Source organism: Nesoenas mayeri, assembly GCF_963082525.1.
Source record: "Nesoenas mayeri genome assembly, chromosome: 12".
Lineage (NCBI taxonomy): Eukaryota > Metazoa > Chordata > Aves > Columbiformes > Columbidae > Nesoenas > Nesoenas mayeri.
In genome coordinates, this window is record NC_137547.1 from 7,001,392 (window position 1) to 7,023,617 (window position 22,226).

Sequence of the window (22,226 nt, forward strand, 5' to 3'; positions counted from 1 at the left end):
TGTGCATGTTCTGCACAGACCCCAGCGGGAGCGACGCTTACACCAGGCATACGGGAGCCCGGTGTACACAGACCTACAGTCTGTGCAGCTGGAGAGGGATAAGAAGCCCGTGCGGGCTCTGCCGCAAAACCCGTCAACAAAATATTTACTCTAAGGCACTGTGTAGGAGTGTGACCACATGTGACCAAAGCAGAATGTGGCAAAAAAGATAGGTTAAAAAATAACAAAAATACTTAGCCAGGAAAACAATGTTTAGACTTTTTTTTTTTTTTAATCTAAAATATATGTGGGCCACTTCAAGATTAAGTTGGATTTTGCTTTTTTCTGCTCTCTGGCATAACTAAACTGTTTCATACACGTAAACAAGGAGAAAATGTAGCCTCTTTCAGCAGTAATAAGTATTTGCCTGTTGCTACCTTAAAATCACAGCAATCACATCTGGTAACTGCCCTTTTCTCATGTTTCCACTAGTTTTCAGACTTCCTCTTGTGGTAGCTTGAGACTGCGCATCTGGATGTTTTAAACATACAAAGGAATTGCTAGAGCAAGCAAAAGAGAAAACGGTGCAGAGAGTCAAGATGTGCAGATAAGCAACTGGTGCACTGTGCAGCTAAAAGAACTGACAGGCAGGCGGGGAAAACCTTTTTCCAAAGAGGAGAGCACCAGTTTAGGCAGAATGAAGACTCATATTGTCTGTGGCTTCGTTTTTAAAGTCCTATTAATCCAAGTATATCTATTGAACAAAACTTTAGCTGCACCGTCACCAATCATTAAGTTTCCTGGAGACAGCACTCCCAAAACAGACAAAGAACTAGCAGTGGTAAGTGTTGGTTTCATCTTTGCTTCAGATTTATATTGTTGTTTCATAAGCAGATGTTTCTTTCTTGTTTCGGCTGAGGAATGTCTGTAGCATTCTCTCTCTAGAGTTTCTGGAAGTGCTAGCTAGCTAACAAAGGTATCAGCTTTCAAAAGTTAAAACCAGAGCCAAGTAATGTTTCCTCTCTTTAAATTTTTAAAGCCAGCAAAGTTGGGGTTTTTGTTTTTTGCTGGGTTTTTTTTGTAAGTCTGAACATGCAAAATAGTTTCATTAAATCATTGCAACTATAATCAAAAGATCGCAATGGTAAGAGGGGAGAAGGGCAAATAAGAGACATGTAATTTTTTTACTTAAGTCAGGTAGGAGCGAGGGCTGTTTAGACTCACTCAATGCACGTCTCACAGCTTTCAGAAGTTTGTTTTCTAGATTGTTTACCGTGAGTTGCATAAACACAGCTTTAAAGGACAATTATAATCAAAAGCTGGCTTGAGTTTCAGAAGCCATTGTGACGAGTTTTGACTTTGAAAAAAAAAAAAATCTCATCAGAGGTTTAAAGAAATATTTTTTCCAAATTCAATCTGGAAAAAAAAAAGGTGGGGGGAGTTTGGATTTCTGTGACATTAGCAAATTATAGCCAAAACTCTACAGCATTTTATTCTAACCTTATTTAATGTTCTGAAGTTTCATAAAAATGACATTATGAGAAAGACCATTTAAGGGGAGATTGAGATGGATTATCCTTATTTTAGCATGTAAATTATAGACATTTCTCTTCCTCAGCAGTAAGTCCATTTTAAGGAAGAGTGAGATAAATTATTCTTATTTTAGGACACAGAGGTTTGAAAGTTGTCCACTTTTCTTTAGGAGTTGGTGTGCATCTTGGGAAAGCTTGCCAGGCTAGAGAACGTCTAGGGGAGGGTCGCGAGAGAATTTCCAGATGGCAGCTGTGGTGGAAAGTTTAGGAAAAGCAGAGAAACTGACCCAAAAAGGGCACTCCTCAGCCTTCAGCAAAACAAACTCACCCAAGGTTTTGCCTTAGCACATCAGCCAGGGGATGGGGGGTCAGTGCATGTGGGAGAGGAGAGTGGGGTCCCACATGCCTAATGGTTATTTAACCACTCTTAAATAATCTATTTTCCTGGACACAGTCAGGCTTTTATTCAATAACAGCAATCCACATCTCCCCATATCTCTGTTTATTTCAAACAATCTATTTATTACGTGTACTCAGAGGAAAATTACTAGCATTCTTCTTTGTCTTTCTTGGAGTATTCTTGGGTAATGCTAACTGGCCGCCTTTGCCTCACACTCTCCATCGGAACAGCCCCAACACTGCAGCAGAACACAAATTGCTATGTTGCAGCTGGACCCTGTTTCATTAACGGGCTGGATGAAAATTCCAGATCACCACAGCTCCCTGCTGACTCTGGGGAAACTGAATTTCACAGCCTAGGCCAAGATGTGGTTTACATAGACACTACATTTTCTTCAGGATTCTCTCTCATAGAACAGCTGGTTATGTTCATTTCTCATCTTCAGTAAAATCTCCATTTTAGGAAAAACTGAGAGGGGTTAGCTTTTTATTTAGAATCCTAGCAAGCAAAATTCTTTACCATGCCTCATTTTATATTTTTGGTTGCATATCTTACTCCCAAACCTAAAATAGCAAGAACAGCATCCTGCTTCTTCAGTAAACATCAGTTCTGCTGTACAGTCTGTATTATATCATGGTACCTCACTGGGAGATGGAAACAGGAGCATAAGAAAGTCTATAACCTCATTAAAATGAAAATTGGGATAAGAACAGATCCTCCAAGCTGGCCTGTTTGATTACGTTCTTAATGCATTTCACATAATTCCCAGCAGGCCCCATTAACTATGAGGAGACAGAAGCTTGGTGGTAGCAAAGGTGAAGCCATTGCGTGTCCAATATTTCCCAGTGCCGCAGTCTCCACTGGAGAAATACCACATCAAAGCTACAAACATGACAAAAAACAGGCACAGTCTGTGCTTAGTCAGTAGGTAGACGGAGGACCCTCTGAAAGAAATGGTGTAACATCTTGATTAAATCCTTTTTCTGAGTAAGCTGTGAACCATTTCCTATGCTGGTAGCTCAGACTTAGTGAGGGGGTGGTGAAATCCAGGCTTGACCAACTGTAGTCATCAAATATCCTCTGCTATGTTTTGCTGATGTAGTGATCTTATCCCCAGTCTCCTGGGTGAACTTCAGTCAATTAATTAGATACACAAAGTACGGTTTCCCTCAGGAATACCGCTTGGCACAAGAACTGCAATGTGCAATCACTTTGCCAAGCTTCTTGTAATCCTCAGTTAGAAATCATTCTCTCTGATACAATTTTGGTGTTTTCATACCTTGGATTTGTAGTTAATATTTTCAATAAAATACCTGAAGGATGCTTCTTCCTCTGCTACAGACAGTTTAAATGGAAAGATCAGCAACTTGCAGTTTTCCTGTCTAACAGCATCACTGGTAAGGGCTCTGGGCCATGCCAAGCACCAGTTTGGGTGGCCCATGCATCAGTTTGGGTACACCTGCCATTTGGCACAGCTGTAGCATTTTTTTTAGAGCTACGTATAAAATATTGGAAACTCAGACTTGAGTGCAGAGTTTCTGAAATCTTTGTGCAAGAGTAGGATTCACTTTACTGGATGACACCTACAACTCCAGACAGTACAGCCAAGCCATTTAGAACCCATGAATGAAAATAATGATCCATTTATCTACTGCTCAATGAGGATATGGGTTGGCCCTACTCCAAGCAGCTCACAGTTATTCTGCCAGTGAACAATGAACTTAAGGGAAAAAATAATAATATATACTAAATTGTTTGTGTGATCCCACTTGTGTATTGCACAGAAAGCAGGGACCACATATAGATAAGGAGGACCACAGCTGTTTATCTACAGGTCAGTTTAACATAAATACGCAACTTATCAACACACATCTGAAAGACATAGCTGCTTAACTGGAACAATTGCCAGGGAAGAGACTAACCTGCTGCTTCTCCAGGACTAGAGACTGCAGAAAATAACAGATAGATTTTATTTACTTTGGTTGTTTTTTAACTGCACTACACCTGCTAATTAGGTCATACTGATAAAAAAGGACAGTGGCTGAGACTTAGGTGGGTATTATTTTAGATAAGAAATGAAAATAACGAGATTCCTGCCACCTTTTTGATCCTTTATGACCACGGATTTCTAAGGAGAGAGAATTTTGTGACCTGCTGCCATGGCTGTATCAGAAAGACCAGTCTGGCGATAATCTGTGGGACCGTTCAATGGACTTTTAAACAGATATTGATTGGCTGGAGTGTCCAGGCAACTGAGATGTTACCAAAGATATTCTTCCTCAGATCTTTGCAATGTTTGACTCTAAAGCAAACACACACAACATTCAAATAGCTCTGTGCAGTTTGAATAAGCAATGGTTTGTTTTTCTCTTCAATTAATGTGGTCTCATTTGTGTGGTTGCTTTGATAACTTGACAAGTTTCTCAATAATCCATAGAGTCTTCCAAGAAAAAAACTGCACAAAATCAAAAACTGTAAGCAGATTTATACATCATAAAGAAACCAGAAAGCATAAACCCATTTTTACTCTGTAGTTCTACATTAAAGCTCTGTGCTCTACTTACTAATAAAGCAATTCATTAAGTAAAGGTGATAGCTAATAGTGGAAATGATTGCTTAATTAGCAATGTTGTGTGATCAAGGATGGTCTGTGTCAATTAAGGAGATTCTGCTGGTCTCTCAGTTACTAATAATAGCAATTTTGAAAAGAAACTTGCAAATTACAGATGGAAAGCTAACATGGAGTTATAGTATTTATTTGTAACGGTTAACTATTTCTTTTATGAGTTTCAAAGTCTTTGTTCTGTGTTTTTTTCCCAAGCAATACCTGAATAAATACTATGGGTGTCCAAAAGACAACTGCAATTTATTTGTCCTGAAAGATACTTTGAAGAAAATGCAAAAATTTTTTGGCCTGCCTGAAACAGGAGATTTGGATCAAAACACTATTGAGACAATGAAGAAACCCCGCTGTGGTAACCCAGATGTAGCCAATTACAACTTCTTTCCAAGAAAGCCAAAATGGGAAAAGAATCATATAACATACAGGTACTGGGTGGTGATGTTGGGTTTTGCTCACATGTAACCACAGTGTTTTTAAGAAGCGATCAACCAAGACACTTAGAAGTGGAGTGGCTGCTAAGAGGTCTAGACAGGAGTTCTTGAATTAGAATCTCTCCTTGGATAACTACCAGATGCTTTAGCAAACACCTCTGAAATTTCAAATTGTAACATTTCAGGAACAATCATCTAAAGCTCAATTTTGTGGTTCCAGCTGAGACTAAAGAGATGTTGTTTTTTATCATTTGTTCTGCTACAAGCATGCCAAGGGAAGTGGAGCAGGAGTATCTCACCTGCCCACCTGCTCAGCAGGGGCCATGCAGAGGACAAACTCCTCTGCATTCACAGCCATAAAAATGGAGGTCATCAATTAGATTTTAAAATACAACAACCATATTCCAGATATATACAGACACAGTTCATAACAAACCCATTGCAATAGGTTTGGCATGTTTTAATTTCTTACTCCTACTCTGAAGAGTTAGGGGCAAATATAGCTCTCAAAGTCAGTAATTTAAAAAAATCTAGAAATAAACTTTTAGCCCCAATGAGAACAAACAGCAGATTTGTCTTCACTGCTTTACTTGGTCTGCTGCTTCCCCACAAGTTATGACCCCCTTGTTGCGTGACTAATAAACACTGAAAAAACCTGTGACAGCTCTGGCAGCCCCCACTTACTGACGTCCTTCTTACTCTTCCTCACGCTCCTCAGGTACAAAGTAGTTTCCCTCACTATTCCCAGCCCCAGCAGCAAAGAACTAGAAACTTGTCTTTACATGGAGGTCAGCTGGTTATAACGTAATGCACTAAGAAGACCAATTAAAACATACAAAGAAGATGAAAGCGATGCACTTAAGAGTTTGTCCCTTTCTCATGTCAGGCCTGTGGCTCTATCTGACACACTTTTACTGCCCCTTTCCCTATATATCCCATTGCCAACACACTAGTAAAGGGTGAGCAATCAACTAGGGTGAAACAATATACAGCCAACTACAAAGGGGAGGGAGAAGGGCTGGGTTTAGCTCTTATTAAACAGCAAAACAATCCACACTTTAAACTTTCAGAACATTATTGAGCTCTTTTTCTGGTAAATACATCTTACATCTCAAGATGTGCTTTTATGTTCATGTCTAAAGTGACAGCCTAACTGGCAAGCTAGGTGGTCTACCAAAAATGTAATGGAGCAAAAGAACAGAAGGTGTTGTGTTGCCAGCATCTCAACACTGACACAAAACCCTGAATATTTGGTGCAAGGCCCACTGCCATGCAAGCTTTACAGCCTCTGGCTATAGGATTTTATTCATGCTGCTGCATCAGTTTCAAAGGAAAATAAAGAGTAAGCACCACACCTGAACACATTTCTGAATCAAAGGTGGGTGTCTAGATCTCAGGTGCAGCAGTGTTACCTCTTAACCGGTTTCACTACTGAGTCCACTCAGAATTTTGATCAGTAAACAACAGATACTGTTGGGAGGGGGTTTATGTGTTATTTAACTCTTTCTTTTACCTCTAAGGATTATAGGCTATACCCCAGATTTGGATCCTGAGACAGTCGATGATGCCTTTGCTCGAGCCTTTCAAGTCTGGAGTGACGTCACACCACTGAGATTTAATCGAATAAACGATGGAGAAGCTGACATTATGATTAATTTTGGACGATGGGGTATATTTTTTTTACTTTTACATATGTTTTTCATTTTCTTTTCATTAATCCTTAGTATTGGAACGATCTACCCTCAATACATAGTACCCGTGAGCCTTTCTGGAAAACCTTGTCCTAGTTTGCACTTGGTTTAAACAAGCTAAGATCTAATTTCACTAAGATATTTTTCTTCTTTCTTATACATGAGAGAGTGAGAAGTATTTATACAATATCCTTATACTATATTTATCTTTCCAAAAGAGAATCACCAGGGGCAACATTTTATTTTTAAATTTACAAAACAGAAATAGAACTGGGAAATATTGGTACAGATCTTCAGATGATGTGAGCTGGCCTCCTGCCATGGAAAAGAATGGAATGCCACCATAATACTGTTCAGTTATAGCTCCGTACTTAGTTTTCCAGCAAGAGAAGTGGAGGTCCTAACATAATGGAGTTTAAAAATGCATTTGTGACTTTCAGTTTTGAGCCTGGAGCTGGTCTCTGTTCCTCAGCATAGCAGAATGCGGGCTTTCAATGCATTCTTTGGTCGTGAGGAACTTAAAAATATGGATCATAAGCTGAATTATGGTCTGAGTCTAGCTGATGATAGGTGACTTGGTTCATTTTTGTTGTACATGCCTTCTCCATTAATGCTGCTTTCCCCTGAAAGAATGTTTATAGCTTTTCAGTGTAAACCTGGGGCATTTTTAACTTTCTATGTACAGTCACAGAATTTTTAATACTAATGAAGATAACTTGTGCAGCCAATCACTTGGGAGGTAGACTTTGGAAGTGATCAGTTCAAAGAATAACGGAGCTCTTTGTAAGAGCCTTCATTTCAAGCTGGTTTGCTTTGCTTTAGCTACTGATGAGTCGACCTCAAAAGCTTCAGAGATTCTGTACAGAACCCAAAACTTCAGATCCTCATCCAGGCTGGCTTGGTTCACAAAAAAAAAAAAAAAGTCTTACAAAAGCAGAAGTGTTTCTGCTGGTTTCAGTACTTGCTGCTTATAGGCAGCTCAGAAACAGTGGGAGAAGAGCTTCTTCCACATTCATTCATTCTTATCACTTTACTGCATGTCAGATTCACAGAACATCCACAAGGTTTTTAATTTTTACACTTTTTCTTAAGCAAACTTTAAAATAAGTAGGACTAAAGCATCTAATACATGCCAAAATCTTCTCGTTGACAACTGACATACTAGTCTACTGAAAGGAAAGAACTGAAGCTAGTGTTAAGAGAGTGACACCAGCATGAAATTAGTGTAACAGAGTACAGAATCAGGCCTGTGTGTTTAGGGCTTCTGTTAAATGGCAAGACATCAGACCAAAAGGCCTGAATTGATGCAACTGGAGATGCTGGCAGCCAGCTTTGATGCACAGGTCAGTGTGGTAGGAAAGCTATGAATACCAGGGTTATGCCCTTGCCAGCCTGCCTTACCCACACACGGTGTACTTCCAAGAAAAGCCTACAGTGTAATAACAGGAAAGCTACTTAACCTGGTGTTGCCCTGTGAGCTGCCCGAGACTCGAGTGCCTGATGTGGAGGGGGAATAGGCTCATTCACGGGACTCAGAGCACTCAGTAAGAGTTTGCTTTCCAGGGGCTCACTGCTGAAACACTCGGCTGGTTTGCTTTCCTGCATGAAGCAGTTATTATCCTGCACAAAGAGCACAGCAGTCTGAGGGGCAGCAGAAAAGAGTAGCCTGCAAAAAGAAACCCATCTTTACTTTCCAGTCTCTGTGTTGGGGACTGACACAAGTTATCTGGAAATACCTACAATGTTTATTTTGCTGCTCCTACCAGTCTCCATTGAGAAACAGCAGTGTGTGTGCAGTCACACATCTAATGTGTATTGCAGTGCTCTGCACTGTCTCCGATTCCTTTCCACAGTACTTATGAGATATAAAATAACATACTGTGACAACTGCGGTACTGACAGTTAACGTTCTTTGTAAGAACTGGCTGCTTCTCTTCTGGTTCAGTCTTGCCAGCACAACCCGTACCAGTAAACCCACTCACTGGACTATTCTGGTGCTGGGACAATACACATGATAGTCATCATTCACGTATGGATTCTGATGGAGCTGAGGTCATTAGAAACTGCTCTTTTTTGTCTGCTTCCCCCCGCAGAACATGGTGACGGCTATCCATTTGATGGCAAAGATGGTCTCCTGGCTCATGCCTTTGCACCAGGGCCAGGAATTGGAGGAGACTCCCATTTTGATGATGATGAACTGTGGACTCTTGGAGAGGGGCAAGGTACCAGACTCTTTAATGTTTTGGAACATGTGGCCTGCTGGCCACTATGTTTTAATGCTGTTTCAGGCACTGCACTAAATATTTTCATTCACATGTCAATAAATGTTAGGGGGTGAAAATTACTGTATACAAACTACAACATTCTCAAGTTCATTTGTAAGAGGCAGACTGGCCAGTGCTTTTCTGCTGACATACCCCTTTTAAGATGACTTAAATTGTGGCTCCAGCTGTATAAAATGGAACAATCCAACAGAGTAAGTTTTGTATGCTCATGTTCTCTGTCAAAAACAAATGGAATATAAATCCCTCATGCTGATGACTGAAACAAAATTGACATCAAACAGTGGATTAAGAACATCTCCAAGAATCTTTAGCAGGCAATTTGCCATACTCTTTAGAAGAAAGTAACTGAAGTCTAGATAATACCACCTGAACTGGACAAACAGGACCAAGTATCAGTAGTCTGGAACCTCTTTTTTCAGCTTGAACTTTGCCACAATCATACAATACTCATTACAGTTCTTCTACCGTAGTATAATTTGGAAATCTTAGAATAAGAACGCAAATTCACGTTTGCCTTTCACTTCAAATTCTAGTTTTCTCAGCTGTCCTCCCATTGAAAAGGCAATTGGGCTTTATTATCAGTCAAATTCCTTCTGTTTGGCTTGCTTTTAACTTCAGCAGAGCACTGACCGGTGGCTATACTGACTGGACTGGATCCCTGCCTCAGACTGACAACAGGAGGGAACTGTTTCTCATATTAGTGCAAATGCTGCACAAGCACCCAGTTAATTACTGCTAAAATGAATGCTATGGATAAGTAACTGATGTACACAGTACCATACATTACACAACAGGTACTGTAGACTTAAGACTACACGTGACAAACTGAAACAAACCTCAGAATCTGGATGTGTTTGCATTACCACCCTGTCCCCAACTGCCACAGCAGATCTCATTGATGTCCAATTGGAAATACCAAAGTGGTTTATGAGGCATGAGCCATGTTCGGCTCATGTTCAACTGCTGCCTGGAACCTTTCAAACCATGCTGAACATTTTAGTTGTTACCAAAGAAACTAAATTATTAAATGTATTAACAGCATGTTTATAAAGTTTGCATTGCCATAGTAACAACAACATATATATTTTTCTGGGTTGATTTTAAAGGACTGTTCATTTGCCATGAGTAATATCCATGTAACTCCTTCAAAATTACCAGTTATTTTTTCAGCTATGATCATCTTGCCAATAGAGAGACCAGCAGCATATTGCATTTCAAAGTGGAAATTCAGACTGCATTTTTATACTGGTATCCTCCAGGAAAAGGTGTCCAGAAACTGGGTTTATTTGTTTGTTCATTTTTTAATATCAGTTGGTGGCTAATTTCACCACTGCATTTGTTCTCTTTATAGTGGTTAGAGTGAAATATGGAAATGCAGATGGTGAATACTGCAAATTTCCCTTCTGGTTCAATGGCAAGGAATACAACAGCTGCACAGATGCAGGACGCAGCGATGGATTCCTCTGGTGTTCCACAACCAAAGACTTTGATGCAGATGGCAAATACGGCTTTTGTCCCCATGAGTGTAAGTAGATCACTGTTTCTACTGTTTTTTCTCCTGGTAGTCTATTCCCTACTTATTTGCCCATCCAAGTCTCCTCGTACTTTTTCCATTTCCCTTATGGCAGATTTAGATTTATGGCTGTTTAATATCTCCGCAGTATCTAAGCAGGCAAAACTCCCTAAAGGCTCCCCTTGGTGTAGGAGAGTTTGTAACTGATGGTGACCCAGGCCAAGGCCTTTCTCTAAAACAAGAACACACTGAAGATATGTCTGAAGAAATGTTGGCCCCAGATATCCACCAAAGACTCTACAGGGCGAGTTTCACAATCCAAGAAAGACAACTTTCAGAGTAAGGACAGGGCCAAATTTGGAGCTGGAGCACACTAAATGACAGAAACCTCTCCCTAACTTGCAAGCCATTCCATTAACAATTGCATCTCCTTCAAGAGCTGTAACTGACAAAAAATAGCAGTTAAGGATGAAACTCGTTAGACCAAACCTCTGAAACTTTGCATACCAGTTTTACCAACTGGTGCTCTGAGTCTAGGAGACCTTTTAGTGCAACGTGACACTACTACTGTCACAAATCACCCTTTAAATGACATTATACTGCTGTTCAAAATAAAAAGGATTGAATTTCAAGTGAGTATCCATACTGGTACAAAGCTATTTATATGTTAGTACAGTGCAAATTGCTAGCCAGGAGAGCACTTACATTTTCAGAATTCAGGTTTTTATTTTTACCACAGGTCTTAGGACTCTTATTCACAAAGCAGTGCCAACAGCTCACTTTAGATACAGGAATAACACTGTATTTCAGAAATCATAACTCCACGTTAGTGTCTGTACAAAACTTTAGAGGGCCTAGGAAATCTAAGATTGTACCAAACTTCTGACTTTTTGGAACGTGCACAGAATCCTCTATTTCATAAGCAATTTATTTCATATTTGGAAACACTCCTTTACAAATTAAACAATTAGTATAACGCTTTCATGTAGCCATAATCTTTAAAAAATATACACATTATTATTATCTTTCAAATGAAGTTATGGCAATATCTTTCCTGTTAAACACTGGGAACTCATATTTATATGCTTGAAAATATTGATGAGTCTACTAGATATAAGATTTCTGATAATTTAGTATTATATGAGTGTTAATTTGATTTCCTGTGTATCACACAGCAGGAAACCTTCAGAGAAACAATTAAGTATAATTGACTGTAGCCTACTGTGCTAATTTATCAGCAGAGAGCAGAGCAGAGAGGGTGTGGGGCTTTTAGCCACAGGTTCCATCTCCTGTTTGCCAGCTCCAGTGCTGGCACCTGTACTCACAGACATTCCCAGGACTGCACTTTCCCACATTCACTTTTTTCCCCTTCATATATAACCAATTGCTCTAAGCTTTTGGCAGGAGGGAGTGTTTAACCCCTATTGTTATCTTACGTCCTGAGCAATGGATCCACTGGGTCACTCAAACTCCTGTCTGCTAGTGCTGTGTCATAACAAATAGTAAGGGAGTTATGAATGAGAATGAAACAGAAAACAACAGAGCTTTTGTTGGACTCATGCTAATCCTGCTTGGAGCAATAGTACTAAACTTATTTATAATATTAGGGCTACATTAGTGATGCTTAAGATGCAAAGCTAAAAAAAACAAGACATGTTGGGGTTTTGCCAGACCAAGAATGCACAAGCACAGCCTGACACGGCCCAGACAAGCCTCAACTAGTACTGTACAAACACGTGTATGCGTTAATATGGATGTGTCAGGTAAGAATGCGCAATCTTTTGAAAGGCCACAGATATGTGTATGCAGAAGAAGCGCAGATATCCTGTCTTCAAAACTTCTCTGCTATCCTATTATAGCCAAACACTGAAAGGATTCCTGCTTGATAAATTTGGGGAATTTCTCAAGTTCATTGGCAAGACCATACAGTTTCCAATATAAGATTACAAACCTTCTGCATCAGGATGCTAGCTGTTTACACAGATAATCTGTTATAGAACATATAGCTGTCTTCTAGTCCTAATGTGATAAAAAATATTCTTAGATTTCCAAAACCCTATTTGCCCATTATAGATCACATCTAGAGCTGTGATCTGTCATGGCGACAGCTATTTATACAACTGTTGGGGATGAACAAACAAGAGTGTGAACTTCTAACAGATTTCAGTTAATTTAAAAAAAAAAAAAAGTTATCATTAGTTACATGACTTTCAGAACTAGCTGCTTTAGCCTAACAATTACTTCAGGAGATTATAGGCACGCACATACCCATACAAACATTTTTTCCTAAAACTTTGCCCTCTTCTTATACCCCCACCTTTCTCCCAAGTTAATCCTTCCAACTGGAAAAGAGCAAAATTTGGCTTATTTCTTTAAAATATTCCAAATGCTCAGATATGGTCAGAACGAAGCTCAGATCATAAGCAGCTGGACAAACTGAGATCCACATATCCTGACTGATACCTTTGTAAAATCCCAGTCATAAAGGACCGAAAATGTAAGCAGTGAAGAACTCTCAGGGAAAATCAGTTCTGGAAGTTGATGTTCCTGGAAATGCTTGTGACGAGGTTTCTGAAATGGAACAGAGGGTTTCACCCTTTTGTTTCTGATGTAATTGTTTCACAAGATCCTTGTACAGTTATGCACAGATGTTTCTTATTAAATTCAGAGCGGCATTGTTCACTCATTATTCCAAGACACCATTTGCTAAAACCCAGTTAATAAATTCGGATAGGGCAGGATTTACATCACAGAGTCTGTGCTGGGGGCAACACTCCTAGATATTGGTGTTTGTTTCTCACCTGTTTATTTCAGTGTAGTTAGTTTCAATTATTCTCCTTATAGAGCCACACTATGGATTTGGAAGCATTTTTAAAGCTATGGTACTGCAAGAGATTAGTCATGTCCAGGCTGATTCTGCTCTCACATCAGCATAGCTTTACTGGTTTTTAAATTGCTGAGCTCACCACGATGCAGAACAAGAGTCAGGTCCTTTAAGACCCCTTGACAACTAAATAAAGCTTTTGGTTTGTTTTGGGGCAAACTGGACTAGTCTCTGTCTTTAACCTTCATTTATATTAAAATGAAGATTTTTCTAGTTAGAGTAGGGAGGAGGATTTGAAAACTTAATAAACTGTTGTTATTACCATCACATGATGTTACCTCAAGCAAAACGAAAAACTGCATTTTGACTGTGACTCAGACTTCAGCAGTAAGAGACTGACTTTCCATAAGGTTTTGGCAACATAGCCACATTTAAATGAATAAAAAAAGGCTATTAATATAGGGAGTTCGCCAGATCTAGAGCTGGAAGGAGCTCATGTGGTAAATGAGTCATCTAAACAATTCTGTTTAATTTTGCCTTCCAATTCTATCATTTCTTTATAAAAAAATAAAGTCTTTCTCCAATCACAATACCCACAGTTCCAGTTAATTCACGTTTCCTAACTTATTACAGCATCTGAGACAAACACAAACATTTGCAGCTTGCTCTTTTGGGAAGGCACAGTGCGTGTAGCACTTGATGAGCACCTTTGGCCCAGAGACAGGACCCTGTGTGGCTGCTTCTGTGTCCCTGATGCAGAATGATACAGATGAGAAGTTCACAAACTCATGCCTGTGAGCCAGGCCTGCAAAGTTCCAAGTTCTCTCCTTCATGGGACTGGAACTGACCCCAGTAACTTACTGTTTTGTGCCTCTCATGCTGTGGCCAATTACTGATTTAAGTTGAAAAAGCAAAATGAATCACCTGTGTCACAATAGCCCATTGTCAGCAGCCTTCCCAGTCACCCTTCAGACAGAAAAGGTCTTTGGTTTTTATTTATTACTACTCTAAAAAGTGAAGCACACTCATAAAAAAAAAAAGTCTCTTTCCACTGATATATAAGACTAAGGAAAGGCAAAACCCTTCAAATCCTACACCAAGACAGAGGTTACAACAGCTTTTTGGTCATCAAAAATGATGACAGTGAAGTTAGAAATAACCTACCAAGCCTTCCCACATACACATTTAGGTTTAAGCTGTAGCTTTAAACTGGGAGAAGGAGCGGGAGAAAGGTGTCCCCTTGGGAACCTTATAAAAGGCCAAATCATGCATACTGCACACTGGGAATTCACACAGACATGTTTCATTCTGAGGCATTGTTCTTAAATCTCAAGAGGAATTAGCACAAGGCTGCATGAAGGATTTTTGGTGTCTGTTCAGTGCAAGGCCAAGCCCATTTTTGCCCTCGTGCTTTCCTGTCCCCAGCACATGGCACTCAGGGACACTGTCCCACCATTGAGGATTCCCACTGATAGAGCAGCCAGAAGTCACAGACAGACTCACAAGACGTCAGATGCTCCAGGCCAGTTGCATTTTCATGCAACTCAATTTGGAAATACTTTTTTTAAAATAGCAGCATGAGACATTTCTCTAGATATTCCAGAAAGTTTACTAAAATCCTAAACCAGATCTCAGAACATTTGACTCAGTTTAATCTGTACTCTTCCATCCATAAGAGATATTTCTGGTTCTCAGGGCTGAGCTACATGGCCTTGTGTATGTGGATGGACAATAAATAGCCCCTAGAAGACCAATACACTATGTGCAGGAACATTAATGAAACAAAAGACAGGTGAAGCCTCTCGTGTTATGCTTTGTCGGAGGACTCGTATTTGTCTTCTCTTGTTTACCTGCTGAGTGCCTGAGCCCAGCTGCAGGGATCCTCAAAAATGTGAAGCAAAGCCTAGAGGAAAAGCCTCTGCGTGTTCTCTGACTTTACTGTACACTGGCATCTTAAAGAAACTGAAAATGTACAGGATGCCGTTAGGAAAAACCCATCTGGCTTGTCCATGGCTCTGTACAAAGTCTGCCATCCCAGCTAACATTTTTGATGCAAGACAAATGAACCAGCAGAGCATTAAACATGAGTGACCTTTCCAGCATCCACTTTCTAAATGTTGCTTCAAGAAGGGATATTCATTTATGTTATGGGGTAGGCTATAAAGGGTATACACAATTCAAACCACGTCCAAACAGCTTGGTGGAATTTTCTTCATTCCCAGTCAGTCATCCCTTTCTATACATTTGAGGGACTGTAGCACCTCTTGTCTATCTTGCCAAAACACTTCATAGCTGATGTAAAGTAATGATTCTAAGTATGACCTGCACCATGCACAACGGCTGTCTGATCTCTGTCAAGACCTTTGCATGTTACCATAGGCACACTGTGATTCCTTGTTGGTGCTGAGCGTCGCGTACTGATGTTTTTCATTCTCCCTACAGCACTCTTTACCATGGGCGGCAATGGGGAGGGGCAGCCGTGCAAATTTCCCTTCAAATTCCAAGGGCAATCCTACGACCAGTGCACAACAGAAGGCAGGACGGACGGTTACCGATGGTGTGGAACCACAGAAGACTATGACAGAGATAAGAAATATGGATTCTGTCCAGAGACTGGTACGAGAAACATTGTTTTCAAAGCAATGACAAATTAGGCTCTGTTATAAGTAAAAAAAGTCTCCTGTTTTGCCCCTTCAGCAGAGCACACACAAGTTGATGAGTTAGGCACAATTTCAGCACAGGTGGCCAAGGAAGTAACTAGAACAGGAGCGATCTGTGCAAGTGACACTGCATGCCGTAGCACACCACATTTATCAGGGGTACACAAATGTCACTGATCCACAGGACTCAATGTCTACCACTGCAGGATAATTAAGAATAGATTATAGTTTGTTAATGGCCCTGGAAGAGGTGTCTCACTCTATGTGACACAAGAAAGCATGAATAATTTTTTAGCTTAGTACTTACCAATTACACTTGAAAAAAAAAAAAAAAAATCTTGTTTGGTATGTTAAGCTTGAGTTAATAGATCTTTTAAGCAATTCAAGAGTGAAATGGTTTAGCCAGGAAAATAGATTTCTGCTTTCTTCAGAGTTTTTCATGCTTTTTGAGTTTTATTACATAAAGTAGGAGGGAAAAAAAAAATCATCTCTAGCCCTGTGTAGCTTGGCAGGTGTTCAATTCTAGGATGCAGTTTAGAGCAATAACATTTAGACTGCATAAGTCAGCTATGGCAGCTCTAAGACCTCAGGCTGAGGTGCAGCTGCATTCAAACCAACACACACCCTCGTTTGGGAGTCTTTTGAAAATGCACTAACCATATGCAACAGGAATTTGATGTATTGGTATTTGGCTTCCTGTTATTTTTGATATTCAGGTATAACCTTTCAATTTTACCTTAAATATGGGGGGAAGGGGGAAAGAATCAAATTCATTATAACTTGCTACAGAGTTAGAAAGAGAAAAATTTAAATGCTAGTTCAACAATCGAAGAGCCAATATACCTAGTATCAATCTATCCAAGATCCTAGGTAACAGTGTCCATCACTTGAACAAAGAAATATACTTAGTTTAAGGAGTTTTTCAGCATAAAAAGTTACTGCTTGAGGTAGTTGTGATTTAAAAAAAAAAAAAAAAACACAACCAGTTTATTAATTAATAATAATGAATGAGAAAAAATAATAAATAATAAAGGACACAACCAGCTTTGCCTCTGTGTTGCTCTGCTGTACCCTCCCAGAAGACAAACCATAATTTGAATGGAACTGTAAATGCAAGGTAGCAGTGTCAATGAATTCCAATTAGTTTTATATTATTTTCATATTATGTTTACGATATCTATTTTAAAGCGTAATTCCCCCCTAGAAAACACTTGTACATGCATATACAAATGCTATTTCTTATATATTACTGCCATATACTACATAGATGACAGCACAGGAAAAAATTACAAGTTTTTGCCTAAATAGTAGTTAAGTCATCCATATTTGATAACCTTTTCTTTAGAAACCATATGCTTTTAAACTGCACCCTTCTGTCAGCATAAAACAATTCCTCCATTTATTTTATTTTAATAAGACTCCTCTTCTGGACTTTTTTTTTTTACTTCAAAGTAAAAAAGCTTATAATTCAGTGGGACATCTACTAACCAGCTGGATACGCAATAGCCCTATAGCCCTTTAACCTTTCTGACACTAAACCTGTTTTTGAACAATTTGAGACACACTTTAAAACATCACCAGGAAGGAGGATCAAAACGATCACACTGCTGCTTTCCCCAGCTGGGAACACAACTCTGGGGCTCCTTTTTACTCCCACCAAAACTAATGGCAAATTGATGGCGATACCTAGACTTTTTCCTCTTTTTTCCCCCATGTCAGACAATTTTCTTTTCAAACATTACTTCTAATCTTACTCCTCATGTTCTTAAGAGGATCGCAGATTTTCTGCTCGCTTTCTATTTTTAATGCACAGTCTGGGAGAAGATGCATCAGCTTAATCTCACAGAAGGGATTCCCTTCTCACTGTGTTTTTCTGTCATTTTCCACAGCCATGTCAACTGTTGGTGGAAATTCAGAGGGAGCCCCTTGCGTATTCCCCTTCATCTTCCTTGGGAATAAATACGAGTCGTGCACGAGTGCGGGTCGCAATGACGGCAAGCTCTGGTGTGCTTCCACCAGCAGCTACGACGATGACCGCAAATGGGGCTTTTGTCCAGATCAAGGTAACACACTTTGTCAAAGCGATGCAATGGGAACAGCATGTTGAGCACACCGATAACAGGATCATTTCATCCCCATACTATTCACTCCTGTCTGGCTATAGTACTTCTCCACAACCCTAAATCTGAGCAAAAACCCTATGTTTAAATGTGAGACTAATGTCAAAGAGTCAATCACAGAGCCCATCTGCCTGAAACATTCAGATTTTTCTAAAATTATAATGATGAAGTAACTTTACAAAATATATTAAAAATTATAAAAGAAGAAATATTTTTCTCCTCACCAGTTTTTCCTTTGACAGCTAAAACCCACAACTACTACAGTATTTCATTAGTGCATAAGAACTATACTCTGATGTTGGCCAAGTTAGTAATAAATGCTAAATGTAAATTAAGAAATTTGTAACTGATATTGACAAAGATGAAAAACATGTTTTAAAAAAGAGACAGTATTAAGTTTTTACGGTCAACATCAGTATTGAAAAGTATTTTGGATAATCTTTACCATGGTTTGTAGCATGGGTAAAATTAAATAGAGCAAAAAGCTTTCTACACATTTACAAACAAGTTTTGGATTCCTGTTTTTCTTTTAGAAGGAAAATAACTGACAAATTTCAGAGACTGGACATAATTGATAAATTATGAGAAAATATTTTTTTTGCCCTAACAATATTTGGTACGTCAGTACTAATTAATGTTCTGTTCACAGACACACAGATTTACAGACCTGTTTACCACCTGCATGCCATTTACTGATGAAAAATATGATTTGAGGTCTGGATTGCAAGTTTAATTCTTCTTGCTTAAAAAAAAAAAGTTACACTTCCTGTTTTCACAGAAGTATTAAGACTGTGGTCAAAGTCACTTGCATGAGGACAGCAGCAAACATCAACTACAGAAGAGGTTTTAGAATCTCTGTAATGAAATGTCATTTCTGGCAATATGTTGACATGCACCATTGGAGGCTGTACATGCTAATTATGATGTTTATTATTGGGAGCTTTTTGATGGGTAGCAAGGAAAATAAAATTATGAGACTACGAATAAGCTGTACACTCCCATTGCAATGCAAGTGGCTGATATGTCTCTGTGTTATTCAGGATACAGTCTCTTCTTGGTTGCTGCCCATGAGTTTGGCCATGCTATGGGATTAGAGCACTCCGAGGACCCAGGAGCTCTTATGGCCCCAATCTACACCTACACCAAGAACTTCCGACTTTCACAGGATGACATTAAAGGGATCCAGGAGCTCTATGGTAAAGTTTTCCCTCACCAGCTGTATTTATCAGAAAAGCATGCAATACAGGTTGAAATCTGAGACTCGGAACTTGCAGTAAATAACATATCGCACAAGATCACAAATGTCAAAAACATCCTCTGTTCCTTTCCCTGCTTTCTTCATATTATTGTCAGGGCTTCTACTTCAAACAAATATAACAATTTAAGGATGAGGAGTCATTAAATTTACTGAACTAACAGGAGCACCAAAACTTCCTTGATAGCCGAACCTTTTGATGATAATTCCTAATGCCTGTACTGTGACAATGAAATGTCATGCTTTTCTCTAGCTTGAAATACCTGACGTGGGCGTTTTGGGGTGATTTTGTCTCCCACATTTTGAGCTTCCCAGACTGCAGCTCCCTGTGAGAGGGAAAGATTTTGTTTCCTGTCCCAGCTTGGAAACTGTTCACATTGCCTTCCCACAACAATTCCAGCTGAACCATCACAATAACATTTCCAGAGAGCACGTGGGAGCTGATATACTTCTGTGTAAATGTATTTGGCAAGCTCCTGAGGAAGGAGTGGGTTTAAGTATTTTTGTGTTAGTACATCTTAAAATTTTATTTTTTTCTCCAGACATACTCTTAGTAAAATACATAGAAATTATTCCTTCTACATACATATTTTCTATCTTATAGAGACACAAATATACTACAGTCAACTAAGGAGCTGAAGAAAATCTATACTATCTGTCTTTCTGTGCTTTTCACTTTTCTAGTGAGATTTCTTCCTAATTGTCAGTGACTAAATTCTACAGTATTCAACACCTTACAAATTGTAATAAGAATATACCAAAATGATTACCACAAAACACCTTTTTATCAAAAATCTGATTTGAATCTTCATTATTACCTTGCCCTTAGCTGCTTTAATTAAGACTGGGAATTGAAACAAGGGCAAGGGTAAGTGAATTTTCTAAGCTTGCAAAGCATATCTTTGAAAGACTTCAGAATATAACGCAGTTCTCTCAAGACACGCTTCAAAACCTGAGACAAAACTCTTTCTTGGCTCTTTATAACTGATATAATCCTTTACAAAATGCTTTCTATGTACAGCAAGTATTCAAAACCACTTTTGTTTTCTTCCATCATTATTATGTCAAATCAGCTACACTCACTTTGTTTCATGCAGTAAATCGACCTGATATCTAAGAAAAAAGGCAAATGCCTCATAAGGCAGCAGCCAAATGAGAAAACAAAATAAAACAAACCAGATGGCACATTTTGGTTATTGATAAGGGCAGTGAGATCATACAAATGGCTCAAAATGCATCTTTGTAATTTGCAAAATATTTGCACTTGTAGAAAGAAGAGAAATCCACTTTGATTTATTTTTCTCTTAGTGGAGTGGCAGATAATTTTGAATAGAAGGACTACAAAATGCATTTCTTTTCTTTTTATAAGGCAGTAAAATTAAAAGAAAAATGTTAATTTTAGTTAATGTTAACATTAGAACCCCAAATAAAGACTTCTGATTTTATAAGTTTCCCCCTTCCAGCACTGCCTCCAAATTTTTCTCCTTCTATAACATGAAGGACGACAGTTCATGTTCCCTGTGTTACCTATGCAGCACTGTATTTCAGTGTAACAGAACATCTCTGTTCACCTTTGCAGAAGTATCACCCGACGTTGAACCCGGGCCAGGACCAGGGCCAGGCCCACGTCCAACCCTTGGACCTGTCACACCAGAGCTCTGCAAGCACGACATTGTATTTGATGGAGTTGCACAAATTAGAGGAGAAACATTTTTCTTCAAAGATAGGTAAGTGAGATAAACTACTTACCAATGGGCTCAAGTGAAGGAATCTATCAGACCTATTCATCAAAATCCAGAAATTAATTATTAGGCACAAAGCACAATCTCTGCCTTTTCTTCTGTGTGTTCAGAGATAGCAACTCCTAAGGGAAAGTGATGGCAAATTCTGGTTTTACGGTTAAATAATATAGCCTTCTTTGTCATGGGGTACACTGCTGGCTCATGGTCAACCTGGTTTCCATCAGGCCCCCTAGGTCCATCTTCACAAAGCTACTTTCCAGTATGTTGGTTCCCAGTATATGCTGGTATTTGGGGTTGTTCCTCCCCAGGTGCAGGACCTTGAACTGGCCTTTGCTGAACTGTGTAAGGTTCCTGTCCTCCCATTTGTCCTGGGGTCAGGTCCCTTTGGGATGGCAGCACAACCCTCTGGTGTATCAGCCATTCCTCCCAGTGCTGGGCTGTTGCCAAATTGCCGAGGGTGCACTCTGCCCCATTATCAAGATTGTTACTGAAGATGTTAAACAGTCTTCTACCCAGCCCTGACACCTGGCTGTATCACTGGTTACTGGATCCAGCCAGACCTCCTACCACGCACCCCACACTCGGCCTGGCTGTGCAGCCAGCTTTCAGTCCACCTCCGATCACCTCACCCATACTCGAACAGCATCTCTAGGAGACTCTTATTGGAAACAGGGTCAAAAACCTTTCTGACCTGCTCTCCCCTCATTTACCAAGCCAGTCATTTCATCATAGAAGGTTATCAGGTTGGTCAAGCATGACTTCTCATCTCACCATCTGACTACTCCCAGCCATCTTCATGTCCAAAAGATTGCCTGTAATTAGAGACAGGTGACATGATTATGCCATAAATTCACCAACTCACAAACTTCTTTGAGAGTCTGGAATTTCCACCTTCAATGATTATTTTAGGCAGTTTGGTGGTGGTTTTTAGCTTCTGGTTTCTGCCCTACACTGGGACTGCGTATGCTATGACAACAACTGGGTTGGTGGTAGTTCTAGCTAAAATCAGAGCAAGGAAATGACAGAAACCCCACCAAAAAAAGCCTGTTATATTATCTGCCCATTTTAGAGACTGAAGCACTAAAATTGACGTTGGTGTCAAACTCTGCTGGCTTCTGAAGAGTCACAGGGGTTTGCTCAAAAGGGTGAAGTAACTGGGAGATGCATCCAA

The 22,226-nt window shown here is 39.5% G+C and overlaps 1 protein-coding gene across 1 annotated transcript in view; it reads left to right on the forward strand.

Moving 5' to 3' along the window:
* Positions 1–676: 676 nt before the first annotated feature.
* The window catches only part of MMP2 (matrix metallopeptidase 2), a gene marked incomplete at both ends in the record, with an annotated part of 32,951 nt that continues 11,401 nt past the window's right edge, over positions 677–22,226 (forward strand). The window contains 9 exons of the mRNA XM_080351876.1: positions 677–820; positions 4,733–4,959; positions 6,486–6,634; positions 8,750–8,878; positions 10,293–10,466; positions 15,721–15,894; positions 17,828–18,001; positions 19,099–19,254; positions 20,893–21,040. Of these exons, the coding sequence (XP_080208002.1) occupies positions 677–820; positions 4,733–4,959; positions 6,486–6,634; positions 8,750–8,878; positions 10,293–10,466; positions 15,721–15,894; positions 17,828–18,001; positions 19,099–19,254; positions 20,893–21,040 (1,475 nt within the window). The remainder of the gene's footprint in view (positions 821–4,732; positions 4,960–6,485; positions 6,635–8,749; positions 8,879–10,292; positions 10,467–15,720; positions 15,895–17,827; positions 18,002–19,098; positions 19,255–20,892; positions 21,041–22,226) is intronic.